Below are 22179 nucleotides of genomic sequence, written 5' to 3' on the forward strand. Positions count from 1 at the left end.
CCACACAGACCCACATAGGTTAGGTTACCTCTCTACTCTGGGTTAAATACCCACCGTACCTCTGTTGGGATTCCTCTGGGGGCCACGCTGTGGGTATGGCCATGCCAAAGAGGGAGGGGTTAGAGACTGCTCTGCTCACCCAGCCTGGTCCTGCTTCTTTCATCTACAGAGAGTGTATGCAACAACATCAGAATTAAATTGACTGTAAACACACATTAGACACACAATAACCATGAGCATCTCTTATATTTCTTCTACAGTCTAGTCCTCTTGGCACGCTGGCAATACACAGTATTTATTCAAATATCTAGTCCTCTTGTTATGCTTCCTCTCTTGTATTTCCCCTACAGTCTAGCCCTCTTGGCACGTTGCCTCACTTACAGTTGAAGTCGGAAGTTTGCATTCACCTTAGCCAAATACATTTAAACTCAATTTTTCAAAATTCCTGACATTTATTCCAAGTTAAAATTCCCTGTCTTAGGTCACTAAGGATCACCACTTTATTTTAAGAATGTGAAAAGTCAGAATAATAGTAAATTATTTATTTCAGCTTTTATTTCTATCATCACATTCCCAGTGGGTCAGAAGTTTACATACACTCAATTTGTATTTGGTAGCATTGCCTTCAAGTTGTTTAACTTTTGTCAAACGTTTTGGGTAGCCTTCAACAAGCTTTCCACAATAAGTTGGGTGAATTTTGGCCCATTCCTCCTGACAGAGCTGTTGTAACTGAATCAGGTTTGTATGCCTCCTAGCTCGCAAACGCTTTTTACGTTCAGCCCACAAATTTTCTATTGCATTGAGGTCAGAGCTTTGTGATGGCCACTCCAATACCTTGACTTTGTTGTCCTTAGGCCATTATTGCAACAACTTTGGAAGATTGCTTGGGGTCACTGTCCATTTGGAAGACCCATTTGCGACCAAGCTTTAACTTCCTGACTGATGTCTTGAGCTGTTGCTTCAATATATCCACATAATTTTCCATCCTCATGATGCCATCTGTTTTGTGAAGTGCACCAGTTCCTCCTGCAGCAAAGCAACCCCACAACATGATGCTGCCACCCCCCGTGCTTCGCTGTTGGGATGGTGTTCTTCGATTTGCAAGCCTCCTCCTTTTTTCTCCAAACATAACGATGGTCAAGATCTTTGTCCCCATTTGCAGTTGCAAACCATTGTCTGGCATTTTTATGGCTGTTTTGGAGCAGTGGCTTCTTCCTTGCTAAGCGGCCTTTCAGGTTAAGTTGATAGAGGACTTGTTTTACTGTGGATATAGATACTTTCGTATCTGTTCCCTCCAGCATCTTCACAAGGTCCTTTGCTGTTGTTCTGGGATTGATTTGCACTTTTCACACCAAAGTACATTAATCTCTAGGAGACGGAACGCGTCTTCTTCCTGAGCGGTATGACGCCTGCGTGGTCCCATGGTGTTTATACTGCGTACTATTGTTTGTACAGATGAACGTGGTACTTTCAGGCATTTGGAAATTGCTCCCAAGGATGAACCAGACTTGTGGAGGTCTACCATTTTTTTTTCTGTGGTCTTGGCTGATTTAATTTGATTTTCACATGATGTCAAGCAAAGAGGCACTGAGTTTGAAGGTAGGTCTTGAAATACATTCACAGGTACTCCTCCAATTGACTCAAAGTATGACAATTAGCCTATTAGAAGCTTCTAAAGCCATGTCATCATTTTCTGGAATTTTCCAAGCTGTTGAAAGGCACAGTCAACTTAGTGTATGTACACTTCTGACCCTTTGCAATTGTGATACTGTGAATTATGAGTGAAATAATCTGTCTGTAAACAATTGTTGGAAAAATGACTTGTGTCATGCACAAAGTAGATGTGCTAACAGACTTGTCAAAACTAGAGTTGGTGTAACGCCCTGGACATAGAGAGGGGTTTTTTGTTCTTCATTTTGGTTAGGCCAGGGTGTTACATTGGGTGGGCGTTCTATGTGCATTTTTCTATGTTAGTTTGTTTCATTGATTTTGGCCTTGTGGCTTCCAATCAGGCACAGCTGTAGAGTGTTGTTGCTGATTGGGAGTCACACATAAGTGCCTGTTTTTCCGTTGGGGTTTTGTGGGTAATTGTTTCTGTTTCTGTTAGTGTTTGCACCTGACAGGACTGTTTGGTTGTCGGTTTTCTTATTTTTGTATAGTGTTCTTTCTGCTATTAAATATTCAATGATGAACACTAACTCAGCTGCACCTTGGTCTACTCTCTCTCACGACAGCCGTAACAGAATTACCCACCACAAGAAGACCAAGAAGCGGAGTAAAGAGCAGAGGTAGGTTAACCTGTTAGGGCTAGGGGGCAGTATTGACACGGCTGGATAAAAAAAATGTACCCGATTTAAATCTGGTTACTACTCCTGCCCAGTAACTAGAATATGCATATAATTATTGGCTTTGGATAGAAAACACTCCAAAGTTTCTAAAACTGTTTGAATGGTGTCTGTGAGTATAACAGAACTCAAATGGCAGGTCAAAACCTGAGAGATTCCTTTACAGGAAGTGGCCTGTCTGACCATTTCTTGAACTTCTTTGCCATCTCTATCTTTTACAAAGGATCTCTGCTCTAACGTGACACTTCCTACGTCTTCCATGGGCGCTCAGAGCCCGGGAAAAACCTGAATGTCGTCATCCCAGCCCCAGGCTGAAACACATTATCGCCTTTCTCAAGTGGCCGATCAAGGGACTGTGGGCTTAGGCGCGTGCCCTGGCCGGCCCCCGTCTTTGTGATTTTTCCTCTGTTTGCCGAAAAGGAGATTCCCGTTCGGAATTTTATCGCTTTTTTACGAGATAAATTGCATAAAAATTGATTTTAAACAGCGGTTGACATGCTTCGAAGTACGGTAATGGAATATTTAGATTTTTTTTGTCACGAATTGCGCCATGCGCGCGACCCTGATTTACCATTTCGGATAGTTTCTGGAACGCACGAACAAAACGCTGCTATTCGGATATAACGATGGATTATTTGGGACCAAACCAATATTTGTTATTGAAGTAGCAGTCCTGGGAGTGCATTCTAACGAAGACAACAAAAGGTAATCAAACTTTTATAATAGTAAATCTGATTTTGGTGAAGGCTAAACTTGCCGGGTGTCTAAATAGCTAGCCCGTGATGGCTGGGCTATGTACTTAGAATATTGCAAAATGTGCTTTCACCAAAAAGCTATTTTAAAATTGGACATATCGAGTGCATAGAGGAGTTCTGTATCTATAATGTCTGATTATTTCAGGCTGGGTACACTGCTGACATAATCTAATGTTTTGCTTTCATTGTAAAGCCTTTTTGAAATCGGACAGTGTGGTTAGATAAAGGAGAGTCTTGTCTTTAAAATGGTGTAAAATAATCATATGTTTGAAAACTTCAATTTTGAGGAGTTTGTATTTCGCGCCACGCCTTATCATTGGATATTGGAGTGGTGTTCCGCTAGCGGAACGTCTAGATGTCAAACCCCAACGTAAGAAGGTGGAGGCAATTAGAGAATGGGCGAAACCAGTAAATAAGAAGCAGATTCGAGCCTTCCTAGGGCTGACCGGTTACTACCGGAAGTTCATCTCAAGTTATGCCACAGTGGCCGCCCCACTCACCGACATGACTAGAGCCAGAGGGCCAAACATGGTCAAATTGGATGAAAGGGCCACCAAAGCATTTAGGACATTACAGGAGGCTCTCTGCTGTAATCCAGTGCTGGTGGCACTAGACTTTGAGAGAGTGGTTCAGACGGATGCCTCAGGGGTCGGCTTGGGAGCGATGCTATCCCAAGAGGTAGAAGGGGTGGAACACCCCATCCTGTTTTTAAGCAGGAAGCTGGAACCACGGGAGACCAACTACTCAGTTGTTGAGAAAGAGGCGCTGGCAGTAAAGTGGGCTCTAGAAACCCTGAAATACTACCTGCTGGGGCGCTACTTCACCTTTCTCAGTGACCATGCCCCACTCACCTGGATGCATAGGGCAAAAGAGAAGAACGCTCGGCTGATGTGGTGGTTTTTGAGTCTCCAAACGTTTCACTTTGACTTAAAACACAGAGCAGGGAAGGGAATGGGAAATGTGGATGGGTTACCCTGCATGCACGCATATTTTGCTGCGGTAGTCCGACCTAGGGGGTCGGATCTAGGGGGAGAGATGTGTGGCAAAGAAGGGGGTCGAGTGATAAATGGCAGATATATGAGAGCAGAACCAATAAACGGGCTCTGCCCTATCACTAAACTGGCCACCCCGATCAGAACTGCAGATCAAAAAATGGCCGACTGCCAAAACTACAATTCCCAGAAGCAAGGGCAACCCTCAGAAGGTGGGGCCGACCCACAGATAAAGGGTAAAGACAAACCAGGAAGAGAGAGAGAAAGGGCTGGAAGGATTTGTGAACCACAGAGAAAGAGATGATATATACTGCTCAAAAAAATAAAGGGAACACTTAAACAACACAATGTAACTCCAAGTCAATCACACTTCTGTGAAATCAAACTGTCCACTTAGGAAGCAACACTGATTCACAATAAATTTCACATGCTGTTGTGCAAATGGAATAGACAACAGGTGGAAATTATAGGCAATTAGCAAGACACCCCCAATATAGGAGTGGTTCTGCAGGTGGTAACCACAGACCACTTCTCAGTTCCTATGCTTCCTGGCTGATGTTTTGGTCACTTTTGAATGCTGGCGGTGCTTTCACTCTAGTGGTAGCATGAGACGGAGTCTACAACCCACACAAGTGGCTCAGGTAGTGCAGCTCATCCAGGATGGCACATCAATGCGAGCTGTGGCAAGAAGGTTTGCTGTGTCTGTCAGCGTAGTGTCCAGAGCATGGAGGCGCTACCAGGAGACAGGCCAGTACATCAGGAGACGTGGAGGAGGCCGTAGGAGGGCAATAACCCAGCAGCAGGACCGCTACCTCCGCCTTTGTGCAAGGAGGAGCACTGCCAGAGCCCTGCAAAATGACCTCCAGCAGGCCACAAATGTGTATGTGTCTGCTCAAACGGTCAGAAACAGACTCCATGAGGGTGGTATGAGGGCCCGACGTCCACAGGTGGGGGTTGTGCTTACAGCCCAACACCGTGCAGGACGTTTGGCATTTGCCAGAAAACACCAAGATTGGCAAATTCGCCACTGGTGCCCTGTGCTCTTCACAGATGAAAGCAGGTTCACACTGAGCACATGTGACAGACGTGACAGAGTCTGGAGACGCCGTGGAGAACGTTCTGCTGCCTGCAACATCCTCCAGCATGACCGGTTTGGCGGTGGGTCAGTCATGGTGTGGGGTGACATTTCTTTGGGGGGCCGCACAGCCCTCCATGTGCTCGCCAGAGGTAGCCTGACTGCCATTAGGTACCGAGATGAGATCCTCAGACCCCTTGTGAGACCATATGCTGGTGCGGTTGGCCCTGGGTTCCTCCTAATGCAAGACAATGCTAGATCTCATGTGGCTGGAGTGTGTCAGCAGTTCCTGCAAGAGGAAGGCATTGATGCTATGGACTGGCCTGCCCGTTCCCCAGACCTGAATCCAATTGAGCACATCTGGGACATCATGTCTCACTCCATCCACCAACGCCACGTTGCACCACAGGAGTTGGCGGATGCTTTAGTCCAGGTCTGGGAGGAGATCCCTCAGGAGACCATCCACCACCTCATCAGGAGCATGCCCAGGCGTTGTAGGGAGGTCATACAGGCACGTGGACGCCACACACACTACTGAGCCTCATTTTGACTTGTTTTAAGGACATTACAGCAAAGTTGGATCAGCCTGTAGTGTGGTTTTCCACTTTAATTTTGAGTGTGACTCCAAATCCAGACCTCCATGGGTTGATAAATTGGATTTCCATTGATTATTTTTGTGTGATTTTGTTGTCAGCACATTCAACTATGTAAACAAAAAAGAATTTAATACGATTATTTCATTCATTCAGATCTAGGATGTGTTATTTTAGTGTTCCCTTTATTTTTTTGAGCAGTGTATATCGGCTGGATTTACCGTGTATGAGCTGGACTGTTTGGACTTACCTGTTGGCGTTTGGTCCTGGACCTACCGAGAACCTGATTCGTGTACCGATCCCTGCTATCCTTTACCTCGCCTGCGTTCTGGGTGGACCAGGATGGAGAAACAAACACACAGGTACTGTCCTGTAAGAAATAACTCTCATTCTGGAATGACAAACGCTCCTAATCTTGAAGAGATTTGCCACAACACCCAGGGGATAATGGGGAAATGGGTAACACCTGGAGGGGGTGGAGACAAGCACAAGGACAGGTGAAACAGATCAAGGTGTGACATCGGCACTCAGGTCTGGGTAGATGCTGATCCTCTTCCCTGCACAGGTCGGACCCCAGGATTCCTTTGCAAGGTGAACATTTTGCTAGTTGACTTCAAAGCTGTGGATCCATCCATACAATCAAATAGCGAGAGCCGTTACGGATTTGTGTGTAGGTCAGTGTCACAAAATCTCAATAACCCAACAAAATGTGAAAAAATTCAAGGGGTGTAAATACTTTCTAAAGGAGCAATTAGAAATTCAACAATACATTTTTCATTATTCATTCACAACTTTTTATTCCCTATGAGATGTTGTTTCGTGTTCTTCTCTGGCTTCAGGAGGATGATGCAACACTTCCGAGGAAACAGACAGAACAGTAGCCCAAAGCTGGAGGCCAGGATGGCAAAGATCTCTACAGCTACTGTGTACTTCCCAGGAGAGCTGACGTAGGCAAGAATGAAGAAGATCCACATGGCACAGAAGATCAGCGTGCAGAAGGTGATGAACTTGTCCTCGTTGAAATTTGCCCAGCAGTTTTCGGGCCAGGCGGACCAGGATTAAGCACAGAGAGACCAAAAGGCCGATGTATCCCAGAATGCACCAGAAGGCCAGTTGGGAGCCCACACCGCACTCAGAATGATCTTCGAGTGTTGGTCCTGGGTGTTTCTGGAGGGGTAGGGGGGGGGCAGCGATGAGCCAGAACCTCCTGAACACCTGAACCAGGGTGCAGCAGAAGATGATGCTGGTTTGGGTTTCAGCCACTTCATGATGTTGTTCCCAGGCCTGGGATGCGGAATGTAAACTAGCGGTGCACGGTTAAGATGAAAATGTGAACTCACTAGTTAAACCTTGGGATAAAAGCATGACATTTGGCACAGAGGAAGAGCCACCCCAGATTTGGCCCCTGGGGGGCGTTGGAGCAACTATAACTTAAAAAAAAAAAAATGTAAATAAATATTTAGCTTTCAGTCAATTTCTCTATACCAAGTTCAGAGTCTCATCTTTTAGATGAAATTGGAACTGAGTTGATAGCCTGTAGCATTCCAAAGTTAGAGATAAAAGTCTGATGGCTTATATCAAGTTTCAAGTTTCAATTTTCAATGTCACATGGACAAGTACAGTGAAACGCCTTTCATGCAAACTCAAAACCGAACAATGCAATAATCAATAACAATGTATTACCAGAAAAAAATAAGAATAGGAAACATGAAATACACGATTATGTAAGTAGTAAGTTATTTAGTGAGTAAGCATAGCATATACAATAAATTTTTTAATGTCAGTTCCAATACCATATTTACAGTACATGTGCAGGGATACTGGAGTGATTGGAGGCAGGTATGTATAGGGGTAAGGTGACTAGGCAACAGGATATAAGATAAACAGAGTAACAGCAGCTTGTATGTGAGTGGGTGTGTAGAGTCTTTTCATACCGCCTGATCTAGAGGTCCTGGATGGACCCAGTGATGTGCTGGGCTGTCCGCACAAACCTCTGTAACGCCATGCGATTGAGGGCGATGTAATTGCCATACCAAGCAGTGATGCAGCCGGTCAATGCGCTCTTGATGGTACAGCTGTAGATCCTTTTGAAGATTTGAGGGCCCATGACAAAAGTTTTCATCCTCCTGTGGGGGAAAAGATGCTTCACGACTGTACATGTGTTTTTGGACCATTTTAAGTCTTTAGTGATTTGGACACTGAGGAACTTGAAGCTGTCTACCTGCTCCACCGCTGCCCTGTCAATGTGGATGGGGTGCACTCGCCCCACCTTTTCCTGTAGTCCATGATAAGCTCCTCCCTGTAGGCTGACTCATCGTCGCCGGTGATCAGGCCTACTACCATCATGTCGTCTGTGAACTTGATAATGGTGTTGGAGTTGTGCATGGCCACACAGTCGTGGATGAACAGGGAGTACAGAAGGGGACTAATCACACATCACTGTGTTAACTTCTTATGGACAGGTGGGACGGTAGCGTCCCGAAATTCAAACTACAGAAATATAAATATTTAACTTCCATAAAATCACAAGTGTAATACATCAAAATAAAGCTTAACTTCTTTTTAATCCAGCCGCTGTGTCAGATTTCAAAATGGCTTTACGGCGAAAGCACACCATGCGATTATCTGAGGACAGCGCCCAGCATACAAAAGCATGAAAAACATATTTCAACCAGGCAGGTGTGACACGAAAGTCAGAAATAGCGAAAAAATAAATGCCTTACCTTTGATGATCTTATTCTGTTGGCACTCCAAAAGGTCCCGGTTACATCACAAATGGTACTTTTGTTCGATAATGTCCTTCTTTATATCCATAAAAACTCAGTTTAGCTGGTAAGCTTCAGTCAGTAATCCACCCAGTTTCCCTCCATCAAAATGCATACAAAATGAATCCCAAACGTTACTAATAAACTTTTCCAAGCAAGTCAAACAACGTTTATAATCAAACCTCAGGTACCCTAATACGTAAATAACAATACAATTTAAGACGGAGAATCGTTATTGTCTTTACCTGAGAAAAATACCAAAAACTCGCTCTCATTCACACGCTTGGAAACACTACAGCCAAAATGGGAGCCACCTACAAAAACTACAATTTCTGGCTCATTTTTCCAAAAACCAGCCTGAAACTCTTTCTAAACACTGCTGACATCTAGTGGAAGCCCTAGGAACTGCAATCTGGGAGGATTTTGCCTTATAATAAAAGTGACAGCCATTGAAAATAGTGGTCGGCTGAATTTTTTGGGGGGGATGGTTTGTCCTTGGTGTTTCGCCTGCCATATCAGTTCTGTTATACTCACAGACATTATGTTAACAGAGTTTTTTTCTATCCAATACTACCAATTATATGCATATTCATATTCTGGGCCTGAGTAACAGGCAGTTTACTTTTGGCACGCTTTTCATCCTGACGTGAAAATACTGCCCCCTACCCAAGAGAGGTTACATGGCATTGAGAAGTATACCACCACAGTCATTGGAATCATCAATAAGTGCAATGATGACGTCGTCTCCTCAGTGACCGTACGTAGATATCCCAACCAGAAGCCATGGATTACAGGCAACATCCTCATCAAGCTAAAGGCTAGAGCTGCCGCTTTCAAGGAGCGGGACACTAATCCTGATGCCTATAAGAAATCCCGCTATGCCCTCAGACTAACTATCAAACAAGCAAAGTATCAATACAGAGTTAAGATTGAATCCTACTTCACCAGCTCTGGTGCTCGTCGGATGTGGCAGGGCTAGAAAACTATTACGGACTATAAAGGGAAACCCAGATGCGAGCTGCCCAGTGACGCAAGCCTACCAGATGAGCTAAATGACTTTTATTCTCGCTTTGAGGCAAGCAACACTGAAGCATGCATGAGAGCACCAGCTGTTCTGGATGACTGTGTGATAATGCTCTCGGTAGCCGATGTGAGCAAGACCTTTAAACAGGTCAACATTCACAAAGCCGCGGGGCCAGATGGATTACCAGGACGTGTACTCAAAGCATGCACGGACCAACTGGTAAGTGTCTTCACTGACATTTTCAACCTCTCCCTGACCGAGTCTGTAATACCTACATGTTTCAAGCAGACCACCATAGTCCCTGTGCCCAAGGAAGCGAAGGTAACCTGCCTAAATGATTGTTGCTTTGTAGCACATCGGTAGCCATGAAGTGTTTTGAAAGGCTGGTCATGGCTCACATTAAAAGCATCCTCCCAGATACCCTAGACCAACTCCAATTCGCATACCGCCCCAACAGATCCACAGATGACGCAATCTCAATCACACTCCACACTGCTCTTTCCCACCTGCACAAAAGGAACACCTATGTAAGAATGCTGTTCATTTACTACAGCTCAGCGTTCAACACCATAGTGCCCATAAAGCTCATCACTAAGCTAAGGATCCTGGGACTAAACACCTCCCTCTGCAACTGGATCCTGGACTTCCTGATAGGTCGCCCCAGGTGGTAAGGGTAGGCAACAACACATCTGCCACACTGATCCTCAAAACTGCGTCCCCTCAGGAGTGTGTGCTTAGTCCCCTCCTGTACTCCCTGTTCACCCACGATTGTGTGGCCAGCCACGACTCCAACACTATCATTAAGTTTCTGATGACACGACAGCCTATAGGGAGGAGGTCAGAGACCTGGCAGTGTGGTGCCAGGACAACAACCTCTCCCTCAATGTGAGCAAGACAAAGGAGCTGATCGTGTACTACAGGAAAAGGCGGTCCGAACAGTCCCCCATTAACATCACCGGGGTTGTAGTGGAGCGGGTCGACAGTTTCAAATTCCTTGGTGTCCACATCACCAATGACCTATCATGGTCCAAACACACCAAGACAGTCATTAAGAGGGCACGACAACACCTTTTCTCCCTCAGGAGACTGATAAAGATTTGGCATGGGTCCTCAGATCCTCAAAGTTCTACAGCTGCACCATCGAGAGCATCCTGACCGGTTGCATCACCGCCTGGTATGGCAACTGCTCGGCATGTGACCTTAAGGCGCTACAAAGGGTAGGGTGTATGGCCCAGTACAAAACTGGGGCCAAGCTTCCTGCTATCCAGGACCTATATAATAGGCAGTGTCAGAGGAAAGTCTAGAGGCAAAAGAAACGCACACCTATTTAGGCGAGGTGCTGGCTAGCGGAGTGGAACACTTAAAAAAAATTAAGTTGGGCCGCACACTCTAGGAGCTCAGATGCAAAAATGTTTATGTCCTACGTTTCAACAGGCAAGTTGTCTTCATCAGGGTAAAATGACACACACTACGGGATGACTCATTTATATAGTGTTAAAAGACACACACAGGTGTCTGTAATCATGGCCAGGTGTGGCCTCATATCGTTGTTTAATTGTCATATATTATAATAGCATACAAAAAACAGAAATGGATAGCGTACGATCATAGATCCAATTTGGTCAGAAGTCAGAAGAAAGCCCATAAAATTGTCAGTCTCCAGTCGCCAAAGTCATAGACTGTTTTCTCTGCTACCGGACTCTGCTACCAGACCCATGATGCGTTCGGAAGTCAATGATCAGAATACTAAAGCTGCATGAACTGTCAAGTCTAGACTAATTTGAATCAGATTAATGAATCAGTTGATCGCAAAGGATGACACATTTGTATGCAATGAGTCCTTATCAGTATGTATAATCAATATACTCTACATGACCCAAAGTATGTGGACAACTGCTCGTCGAAACATCTCGTTCCAAAATCATGGGCTTTAATATGGAGTTGGTGGAGTCCCAACTTTGCTTCTATAACAGCCTCCACTCTTCTAAGTTTTTTCCACTAGATGTTGGAACATTGCTGCAGGGACTTGCTTCCATTCAGCCACAAGAGCATTAGTGTTGGGCGATTAGACTTGGCTAGCAGTCAGCGTTCCAATTCATCCCAAAGGTGTTCGATGGGGTTGAGGTCAAGGCTCTGTGTAGGCCAGTCAAGTTCTTCCACATCGATCTCGACAAACCATTTCTGTATGGACCTCACTTTTTGTCATGCTGAAACAGGAAAGGGATTTCCCCAAACTGTTACCACAAAGTTGGAAGCACAGAATCATCACATGGTGAAGCGTGATTCATCACTCCAGAGAACGCGTTTCCACTGCTCCAGGGTCCAATGGCGGCGAGCTTTACACCACTTGGCATTGCGCATTGTGATCTTAGGCTTGTGTGCGGCTGCTTGGCTATGGAAACCCATTTCATGAAGCTCCTGACAAAAGTTATTGTGCTGACATTACTTCCAGAGGCAGTGTGGAACTCGGAAGTGAGATTTTTACGCTCTTAAGCACTCCTGGTCCCGTTCTGTGAGCTTGTGTAACCTACCACTTCGCGGCTGAGCCATTGTTGCTCCTAGACTTTTCCACTTCACAAAAATAGCACTTACAGTTGACCAGGGCATCTCTAGCAGCGCATACATTTTTCAAACTGACTTGTTGGAAAGTCGGCATCCTATGATGGTGCCATATTGATAGTCAATGAGCTCTTCAGTAAGGACATTCTACTGCCAATGTTTGTCTATGGAGAGTGCGTGGCTGTGTGCTCGATTGTATACACCTGTCAGCAATGGGTGTGGCTGAAATATATCTGAATCCACTAATTTGTAGGGGTGTCTTCATACTTTTGTAAATATAGTTTATTTTATTAGTAATAAAGCTTATAATACATTCACCACTGAGTTATGAGCAATATTCTCACGTCCTGGCCAGTATATAAGGTTAATTGTTTTGTAGTTTGGTCAGGGCGTGGCAGGGGGTATTTGTTTTATGTGGTTCGGGGTGGTGTGTTTGTGTAAAGGGTGTTTGATTTAGTATTTCCGGGTTTTGGTTTATGTTTAGTTAATTCTATGGTTAGTCTAGTGTGTGTGTTTCTATGTTTGGTTGATTGGGGTTGGGACTCTCAGTTGAAGGCAGGTGTTGTCTATCTGCCTTTGATTGAGAGTCCCATATATTAGGGTGTGTTTGTATGTGTTATTTGTGGGTGATTGTTCTGTGTTGAGCCTATGCTTTGCAGACTGTCAGTTTATCGTTCGTTTTCTTGTTTGTTATTTTGGCATTCATTTTGATAGTGAATAAAAGTCAAGATGAGCCTGCACATACCTGCTGCGTTTTGGTCCTCTTCTCTCCAGTACGACATTTTTAAGGATGAGTACAACTTATTGTGTGACAGAATCACCCACCACCAAAGGACCAAGCAGCAGAGGAAGGAGCAGACGGAGTTCGAGTTGGACTGGCGGGAGAAGTGGACTTGGGAGGAAGTTCTGGACGGGGCCGGACCCTGGCATCAGGCTGGGGATTATCGCCGCCCGCAGTGGGAAATTGAGGCAGCCATGGCAGAGAGACGGTGGTACAAGGCCAGAGTGGACACGCTGAAGGAGATGCACGAGAGGCACCCCCAAGAAAATTTTGGGGGGGGCACACGGGTAGTTTGGCTAGGCGTAAGAAGAGCCGGAAGCCAGCTACCCGTGGTTATATGGAGGAGCGTATGGGGTGGAGAGCGCTATGTTTCGCTGAGGTGCGCACTATCTCACCCATACGCACGCACAGTCCGGTGCGCATTATTCCAGCCCCTCGCAGGTGCCGTGCTAGAGCGGGCATCCAGCCTGGTAGGAGGATGCCTGCGCAGCGCATCTGGTCGCCGGTACGCCTCCGAGGACCAGGCTACCCAACTCCCGCTCTACGCACGGCTACCATCAGGCCCCTGCACAGCCCAGTCTGCCCTGTACGAGCACCCCGCTCGTACAGGGTTACTAGTTCCATCCAGCCAAGGCGGGTTGTGCAGGAGGTAAGATCTAGACCGACTGTGCGCCTCCATAGCCCTGGGTTTCCAGCTCCTGTCTCTCGTGCGGACCCGGAAGTGCGTCAACCCAGTCCGACTCGTCCTGTTCCCACTCCCCGCACTAGCCTGGAGGTGCGTGTTCATAAGCTGGTATATCTGGTACCAGCACCACGCACCAGGATTATAGTGCGTCAGCCCGCCAGTCAACAGTCATCATCAGAGCTGCCCGCCAGTCAACAGTCATCATCAGAGCTGCCCGCCAGTCAACAGTCTTCATCAGAGCTGCCCGCCAGTCAACAGTCTTCATCAGAGCTGCCCGCCAGTCAACAGTCATCATCAGAGCTGCCCACCAGTCAACAGTCATCATCAGAGCTGCCCGCCAGTCAACAGTCATCATCAGAGCTGCCCGCCAGTCAACAGTCATCATCAGAGCTGCCCGCCAGTCAACAGTCATCATCAGAGCTGCCCGCCAGTCAACAGTCATCATCAGAGCTGCCCGCCAGTCAACAGTCATCGTCAGAGCTGCCCGCCAGTCAACAGTCATCGTCAGAGCTGCCCGCCAGTCAACAGTCATCGTCAGAGCTGCCCGCCAGTCAACAGTCATCGTCAGAGCTGCCCGCCAGTCAACAGTCATCGTCAGAGCTGCCCGCCAGTCAACAGTCGTCAGAGCTGCCCGCCAGTCAACAGTCGTCAGAGCTGCCCGCCAGTCAACAGTCGCCAGAGCTGCCCGCCAGTCAACAGTCGCCAGAGAGGTCAGACTGCGCTGAACTGCCGGAGTGGCCAGACTGCGCTGAACTGCCGGAGTGGCCAGACTGCGCTGAACTGCCGGAGTGGCCAGACTGCGCTGAACTGCCGGAGTGGCCAGACTGCGCTGAACTGCCGGAGTGGCCAGACTGCGCTGAACTGCCGGAGTGGCCAGACTGCCCTGAACTGCCGGAGTGGCCAGACTGCCCTGAACTGCCGGAGTGGCCAGACTGCCCTGAACTGCCGGAGTGGCCCGAGTGGCCAGACTGTCCCGAATTGCCAGACTGCCCAGACTGTCCCGAATTGCCAGACTGCCCAGACTGTCCCGAACTGCCAGACTGCCCAGACTGTCCCGAACTGCCAGACTGCCCAGACTGTCCCCCGGCGATGCCAGACTGGCCCGACTGCCCCTCGGCGATGCCAGAGTGGCCCGACAGCCTGGAACGGCCGGAACCAGAGCCACCTCCAGAAATAGGTGGGTTGGGGAGGGGGGGTGTCGCACAGTGCCGTCGTTGACGGCAGCCACCCTCCCTTCCCTCCCTTTAGAAAAGGGGACTTTTTGTTGGTGTTGCTTGGGGTTATTTTTTGTTAAGGTGCTTCTGGGGTAGCACCTTTAAGGGGGGGTACTGTCACGTCCTGGCCAGTATATAAGGTTAATTGTTTTGTAGTTTGGTCAAGGCGTGGTAGGGGGTATTTGTTTTATGTGGTTCGGGGTGGTGTGTTTGTGTAAAGGGTGTTTGATTTAGTATTTCCGGGTTTTGGTTTATGTTTAGTTAATTCTATGGTTAGTCTAGTGTGTGTGTTTCTATGTTTGGTTGATTGGGGTTGGGACTCTCAGTTGAAGGCAGGTGTTGTCTATCTGCCTTTGATTGAGAGTCCCATATATTAGGGTGTGTTTGTATGTGTTATTTGTGGGTGATTGTTCTGTGTTGAGCCTATGCTTTGCAGACTGTCAGTTTATCGTTCGTTTTCTTGTTTGTTGTTTTTGTATTCGTGTTGATTTAATTAAATGTTCAAAATGAACAACTGCACACCTGCTGCGTATTGGTCTACCTTTTCTGATGACGATTTCGCATTATCGTCAGAAGACGAAGATACTTGTGACAAATATTGACCATGTATCATATGTCAAATATTTCTCTAAGGTTAGGAAGAAGTTATTCTGAAATAAAACCAGACAATCTTCATGAGATTTTATGATGCGTTATTTATTAGCATTTGACCTATCTGCACACATCTTGGTAAAACAAGTATATACTGGAATTAAACAAGCAGTACATAGAAGGCTGATTAGTAGTCATTCATGCTGAATGTTATAAAACACTTTTCCTAGATTTACTCTGCAGCAGCAGGGGGAATGAAAGGGATAAGTTATACAGTATTTGACAAGTAGTGCAGTACAGAAAATACATATTTTTCAAATGTGATTCTTTAGCACTCAGCAATCTGAGAAGACATTTATTTAAAGTGCTAGCTACACAAAAGCAAAGCTAATTTAATAATCAAGTCATACATACTTTAATAGCCATAGCTGAGCACATCACAAGTGTTTGTTTCAATTCCTCCCCATGACATGTTTCTTGGTATTTCTCTCTGGTTTTATAAAAAGTATATAACATTTTGGAGCAAAAATACAAATCAATAATCCAAAGGCGGAAGACAGAATAGCAAAGATCTCCACAGCTACAGTGAACTTCCCAGGAGAGCTGACATAAGCTGGGATAAAGGTGATCCAGACTGCACAGAATATGAGCATGCTGAAGGTGATGAATTTGGCCTCATTGAAGTTATCAGGCAGCTTACGAGACAGAAAAGCTAGAACCAAGCATATCCCTGCAAGAATACCTATATATCCCAACACTGCATAGAATGCAGTCTCGGAACCAGTATTACATTCTAGAACTATTTTCCTATGACTATATCTGAAGTCCCTGTAAGGTGGGTTCAGGTTTAGCCAGAGCACACAGATAAATATCTGAACCACTGTGCAGGAGCACACGATGATCCTCTGCTGGGAGGGCCCAAACTTCCCTGCCACGTTGTTGCCGGGCAGCGTAGCCCTGAAGGCTGTTACCACCACGATGGTCTTGCCCAGCATGCAGGAGATGCAGAGGGCAAAGGTCACCCCGAAGGCGGTGTGGCGCAACATGCAAGTCCAGGCAGTGGGCCTGCCGATGAAAGTGAGGGGACAGAGGAAGCACAGGAAGAGAGAGAACAGCAGTAGAGAGCTCAGCTCAGAGTTACTGGCCTTGACCACTGGTGTGTCCTTATAGTGGATGAACACCAGCATGGTGGCAAACGACAGGCAGGCCCCGAGCAGGGACACCATAGTAAGGGCGATCCCCATTGGTTCGTGGTAAGACAGGAACTCGACTGTTTTCAGGATGCATTGGTCCCTCCCGTCGTTGGACCAGTACTCCTGTGGACATGGGCTGCAGTCCGCTGCTCCTGAATAACTCACACACAACACCAGCTTATAGTTCATTAATAGCACAAATTAGTTTTCATTTTGACTGTGGATACTTGTTGATATTCCAGTGTGTTGATTGTAAACCTACCTGTTGATATTCCAGTGTGTTGACTGTTGACCTACCTGTTGATATTGCAGTGTGTAGGCTTACCTGTTGCATTGGCTATTGTCCCATCAGCACAGGGGATGCAATCAAAACAGCAGACAGATTTTCCTTTGATTTGTGCTTTTCTGGTTCCAACAGGGCAGATTTGAGAGCACACTGCTACAGGAATCTAATGAGGAAAGTAAATATGTATAGTAGTTATATTATATTATTATTAGTAGTAGTATAGTAGTATAGTAGTATACATGTTCACAATTTTCCATGCAAATACTGTAAATAAATAAATAATTGTAATGTATCTTTCTACCCTAAATATTCTGTCAAAGGTATGTTGCTATAGCTACCGATTTCCCTGTCCTCCAGACTATGCTATCTTCCTGGATGCTGAGTTCGTAGGCCTGGTTAGCAGCTAAGCCAAACTGGCCCACAGTCACATGCTGCACCTGCCCTGCCCTCAGCTGCCAGTTGATGACGTCATACGAGGCAGGGGGGTCTCCATTTCCGTCAAAGAACACAGCCTCACCGAATTGATTTATGAAATGCACAGTCTTCAGTTGATCACTGACCTATCAATTAGAAGAAGGAGAAAGATGAATGTTTTTGCATGAATAGTAGTAGGACAAGAAAAAGGTCAATGCTTTTTATCCGCCTCCTCAGCTCACCTCATTAGGCTGTATCTGTGATAGATTTACACATGGTCTCATAGGGCTTTCACCTTCTTTTTTGCAAAATATTAAGCGATGAAGGGCATGTGCAACAGCATACACTGCCTTATACACATTATAGGACACTCTCAGCTGTGTGACGTTGAAGAACAGATCCTGTGAGTCCACAAGTGTCTCCGCTCCAGTACACGTCTTACTGCTCCTCTCAGAGCCTGAGGGCTCACCGGCTGAGAGAGGCCAACAACCCACCATCTTCTCCCAGAAATCCCTCACAAAGGCAGCCTTTCGATCTGTGTATGGACTGATGCCCATGAGAAAGTGTCGTAGTTTTGGGATGGCCATCTTCCGCACCACAAATCCTATGGCACCACCGAAGGAGCTGTATATTTCAGGGGTGGAGGGCCGGGCTGCTGTGATCCAAGCCTCACTGGCGATCCACTGAATGTGCGTTATGTTCTGCCTCACCACCTCCCTCATCAGCGGGTAAAGGTCCCCCTCAGGAACAAAGGACAGGATGACTTGGACTGTTGATTGTTTGATCATGTCCACCACATCAAGGATTTTACTGCTTGGGTAAGTTCGTAACACCGTCCCAACAAACGCAATGCAAACCCCAAGTTTTTTAACCTCTTCAGTGAAGGCTTGGACCCCATTCCGCCCATAGTCATTATCGGACTGTATCGCCCCAATCCAAGTCCAGCCAAAGTGCTTGACCAGGGCTGCTAAAGCCTTAGCCTGATGGTAGTCGCTGGGGATGGTGCGGAAGAATGTGGGGTATTTACCTTTGTCACTCAGACATGCACATGTAGAGAAGTAACTGACCTGATAAAATGCAGAAACAAATTATAGAACGAAGAAGAAAGTCAATGAAAAGCTTCCTATCTTTACTCTAAGTATGATTTTTGATTTAAAAGCTTTACAATTATGAGAACACATCACACACCAGACATGCAAACATTACAGGATATCAAGTACATCGGTATTGTACATCTTTTCAATTTAGCTAGACACCCATCATAAATTAAGCATGTGGCTCTTACCATTGGCACTCTGAATGGTCCCAGTGTTCCAGCCACAGCCAGGGACTGAGAGGAGCCTGATTCAGCTATAAGGGCAGATATAGTAGGTAGGCATGGGGCAGTGGGCTCGATCTCCACTGGACTGCTAACCAACGTCAGAGCAGCCCGTATAGTATTGGTCGGAGATGCACACGAGTCAAGGATCCTGTAGCCTAGGGAGACGTTGGGTAGTAGACTACTGTCTTTGTTTATTTCATCAATCGCAAACATCATCACTTGGGTCCAGCGAAAGGCCCGCAAGTCAAATCTGCCAGAGCAGGTTTAGAAGGAGAAGAAAAGGGTAAAAAAAAAAGAATTAATAATCAGAATGAACAGACATACACACAACTGTTATCTCATGGTACAGACGGGTGGCACACTTACCCAGCACACTTCACTTTATCAGGCTCCTTCACAAAAGAGGCACTGCTGTCCTCTTGTTTGTTGAATACAGGGAAAATACCCCCTATCATGACATCCCCTGCTTTGAACAAACTAGGCATGTCAAACCGGCCCAATAGTTCACAGGCAAACGCTGTGTGGATGCAGAGCAACGGCAATGAGCCGAGTATGACCCTCTCTAGTCCACACATGATCGCTCAGCATCTTGTGAGCGGGTTCCGTTCTATGTCTGTGCTTTATATATACCTCTGTTCCTGTTGTGGATGTGTGTGTGTGTGTGTGTGTGTGTGTGTGTGTGTGTGTGTGTGTGTGTGTGTGTGTGTGTGTGTGTGTGTGTGTGTGTGTGTGTGTGTGTGTGTGTGTTGGGGACAGGTAGGGGGTGTGCCCACTGGAAAACCTCCTCAGTGATGCTTCTCCCAGAGGGTTCAGCACTGGCATTCTTGGATGGCACCACTTGGCAAAATTAGTGGGTACAACAATATGATATACACATAGCTTAAAAGGGACTATAGAACAATAGAGAATAAAGAACCTATCTATTTCTATTGTAGAGGGGGACTAGAACCTTTAAAAACACGGAATTCTCATTCAAAATGGTTTAACGGCTTTATGGAACGATAAACATGGTAGTAACACTTTACAGTAAGGATCTTTAAACAGCTACCACACGCTTATGCTAACTTTACTGGACTTGACTTGGCAAAATTTTGCTGAAGTTTATTTTAAGAAAAGCGAAGAATAGATTACAGTTTGTCCTGGCCCTCAGGGTGAGGAACCATCAAACATCTTTTAGAAAGGGAATGAAGCATCATGGCCGTGTTTGTAATATATAGTAGTACCAGTGTGGCTAGACGAGGGCGCCACTTGCCTGTTTCTAATGTGAGGTTGCTTCATTTCTTCTTGGCAAGAAATAAATCACTAATATCATCAAAATCAATAAATCATAGCACGTTTTTTGTGCTCATTCAATAGTTTTTACATGATTAAGCAGAATCCTGTTGAGTAAGTATGCTAAAGGACTCCTTCACTTTGTTTATTACCCCCTGTACATCTTTCTGTTCCTTGGTTGTGTTCCCTGTGTCCGCCTTGTTCCGTATTGTGTTTGTTAAGTGTTCCTGTTCCGTTTCATGTCCATCAGCTAATAAACCTGCTTCTCATCTCCTGCGTCGCTCCCGTAACAATATGTGACACAATGACAGCCTACCCCGGCCAAACCCGGACGACGCTGGGCCAATTGTGCGCCGCCCTGTGGGATTCCCAATCATGGCTGCATATGATGCAGTTTTGAAATGAATGATCCCAGAAATGTTCAATACACACAAACAGTGTTTTTCTCTCAAACAATTCAAATGTTATTAGTCACATGCGCCGAATACAACAGGTGTAGACCTTACAGTGAAATGTTTACTTACGAGCCCCTAATCAACAATGCAGTTAAAAAATATGGATAAGAATAAGAAATAAAAGTAACAAGTAATTAAAAAGCAGCATTTAAATAACAATAGTAAGACTATATACAGGGGGTACCGGTACTGAGTCAATGTGCAGGGGCACCGGTTGGTTGAGGTAATATGTACATGTAGGTAGAGTTATTAAAGTGACTATGCATAGATGATAACAACAGAGAGTAGCAGCAGTGTAAAAGGGTGGGCAATGTAAATAGTCTGGGTAGCCATTTGATTAGATGTTCAGGAGTCTTATGGCTTGGGGGTAGCAGCTGTTTAGAAGCCTCTTGGACAAAGACTGGGCGCTCCGGTACCGCTTCCGTGCGGTAGCAGAGAGAACATTCTATGACCAGGGTGGCTGGAGTCTTTGACAATTTTTAGGGTATTCATCTGACACCGCCTGGGATAGAGGTCCTGGATGGCAGGAAGCTTGGCCCCAGTGATGTACTGGGCCGTTCGCACTTCCCTCTGTAGTGCCTTGTGGTCAGAGGCCGAGCAGATGCAACCAGTCAGGCCCCTCTCGATGTTGCAGCTCTAGAACCTTTTGAGGATCTGAGGACCCATGCCAAATCTTTTTCAGTCTCCTGAGGGAGAATAGGTTTTGTCGTGCCGCTTGTTGTGCCGCTAAGCTACAGGACTGTTTTGCTAGCACAGACTGGAATATGTCCCGGGATTCCCCCGATGGCATACACCGCATCAGTCATTGGCTTCATCAATAAGTGCATCGATGACATCATCCCCACAGTGACCATAGGTACATACCCCAACCAGAAGCCATGGATTACAGGCAAGATCCACATTGAGCTGAAGGCTAGAGCTGCCGCTTTCAAGGAGCAGGTCTTTCTAACTTTGAAGCTTATAAGAAATCCCGCTATGGCCTCCGACGAACCATCAAACAGGCAAAGCGTCAATAAAGGACTAAGATCGAATCGTACTACACCGGCTCTGACACTCGTCGGATGTTGCAGGGCTTGCAAACCATTACAGACTACAAAGGGAAGCACAGCCGAGAGCTGCCCTGTGACACGAGCCTACCAGATGAGCTAAACTACTTCTATGCTCGCTTCGAGGCAAATAACACTGAAACATGCATGAGAGCACCAGCTGTTCCTGAAGACTGTTGTAGTCACGCACTCTGCTGCCAATGTGAGCAAGATCTTTAAACAGGTCAACATTTACAAGGCCGCAGGGCCAGACGGATTACCAGGACGTGTACTGCAAGCATGTGCTGACCAACTGGCAAGTGTCTTCACTGACATTTTCAACCTCTCCCTGTCCAAATCTGTAATACCAACATGTTTTAAGCAGACCACCATAGTGCCTGTGCCCAAGAATACTAAGGTAACCTGCCTAAATGACTACAAACCCATAGAAATCACGTGTGTATCCATGAAGTGCTTTGAAAAGCTGGTCATGGCTCACATCAACACCATTATCCCAGAAACCCTAGACCCACCCCAATTTGCATACCGCCCCAACAGATCCACAGATGATGCAATCTCTATTGCACTCCACACTGTCCTTTCCCACCTGGACAAAAGGAACAACTATGTGAGAATGCTTTTTTCATTGACTACAGCTCAGCGTTCAACACCATAGTGCCCACAAAGCTCATCACTAAGCTAAAGACCCTGGGACTAAACTCCTCCCTCTGCAACTGGATCCTGGACTTCCTGACGGGCCACCCCCAAGTGGTAAGGGTAGGAAATAACATATCTACCATGCTTAGCCCCCTCCTGTTCTCCCTGTTCACCATG

The 22179-nt window shown here is 46.1% G+C and overlaps 1 protein-coding gene across 1 annotated transcript; it reads right to left on the reverse strand.

The window, feature by feature from the left end:
• Positions 1-15568: 15568 nt before the first annotated feature.
• Positions 15569-19096, reverse strand: olfcn1 (olfactory receptor C family, n1). The gene is made up of 6 exons (XM_045687100.1): positions 18960-19096; positions 18558-18843; positions 17515-18339; positions 17194-17418; positions 16898-17021; positions 15569-16724 (listed from the first exon to the last, which is right to left on the reverse strand). The coding sequence occupies exons 1-6, from the start codon at positions 19076-19078 to the stop codon at positions 15832-15834; spliced, it is 2472 nt and encodes an 823-aa protein (XP_045543056.1). The 5' UTR covers positions 19079-19096; the 3' UTR covers positions 15569-15831.
• Between the last annotated feature and the right edge of the window lie 3083 nt (positions 19097-22179).

Source organism: Salmo salar, chromosome ssa09, assembly GCF_905237065.1.
Source record: "Salmo salar chromosome ssa09, Ssal_v3.1, whole genome shotgun sequence".
Lineage (NCBI taxonomy): Eukaryota > Metazoa > Chordata > Actinopteri > Salmoniformes > Salmonidae > Salmo > Salmo salar.

Excerpts from the sequence above, each read along its gene's own strand:
- olfcn1 (XM_045687100.1), bottom strand. The coding sequence starts at position 19,078 with ATGCCTAGTTTGTTCAAAGCAGGGGATGTCATGATAGGGGGTATTTTC. Across the intron at positions 17,419-17,514 it reads CACAGATACAGCCTAATGAG|GTCAGTGATCAACTGAAGAC; the intron begins GTGAGCTGAGGA and ends TCTAATTGATAG. Across the intron at positions 16,725-16,897 it reads GACAATAGCCAATGCAACAG|GAGCAGCGGACTGCAGCCCA; the intron begins GTAAGCCTACAC and ends TGAGTTATTCAG.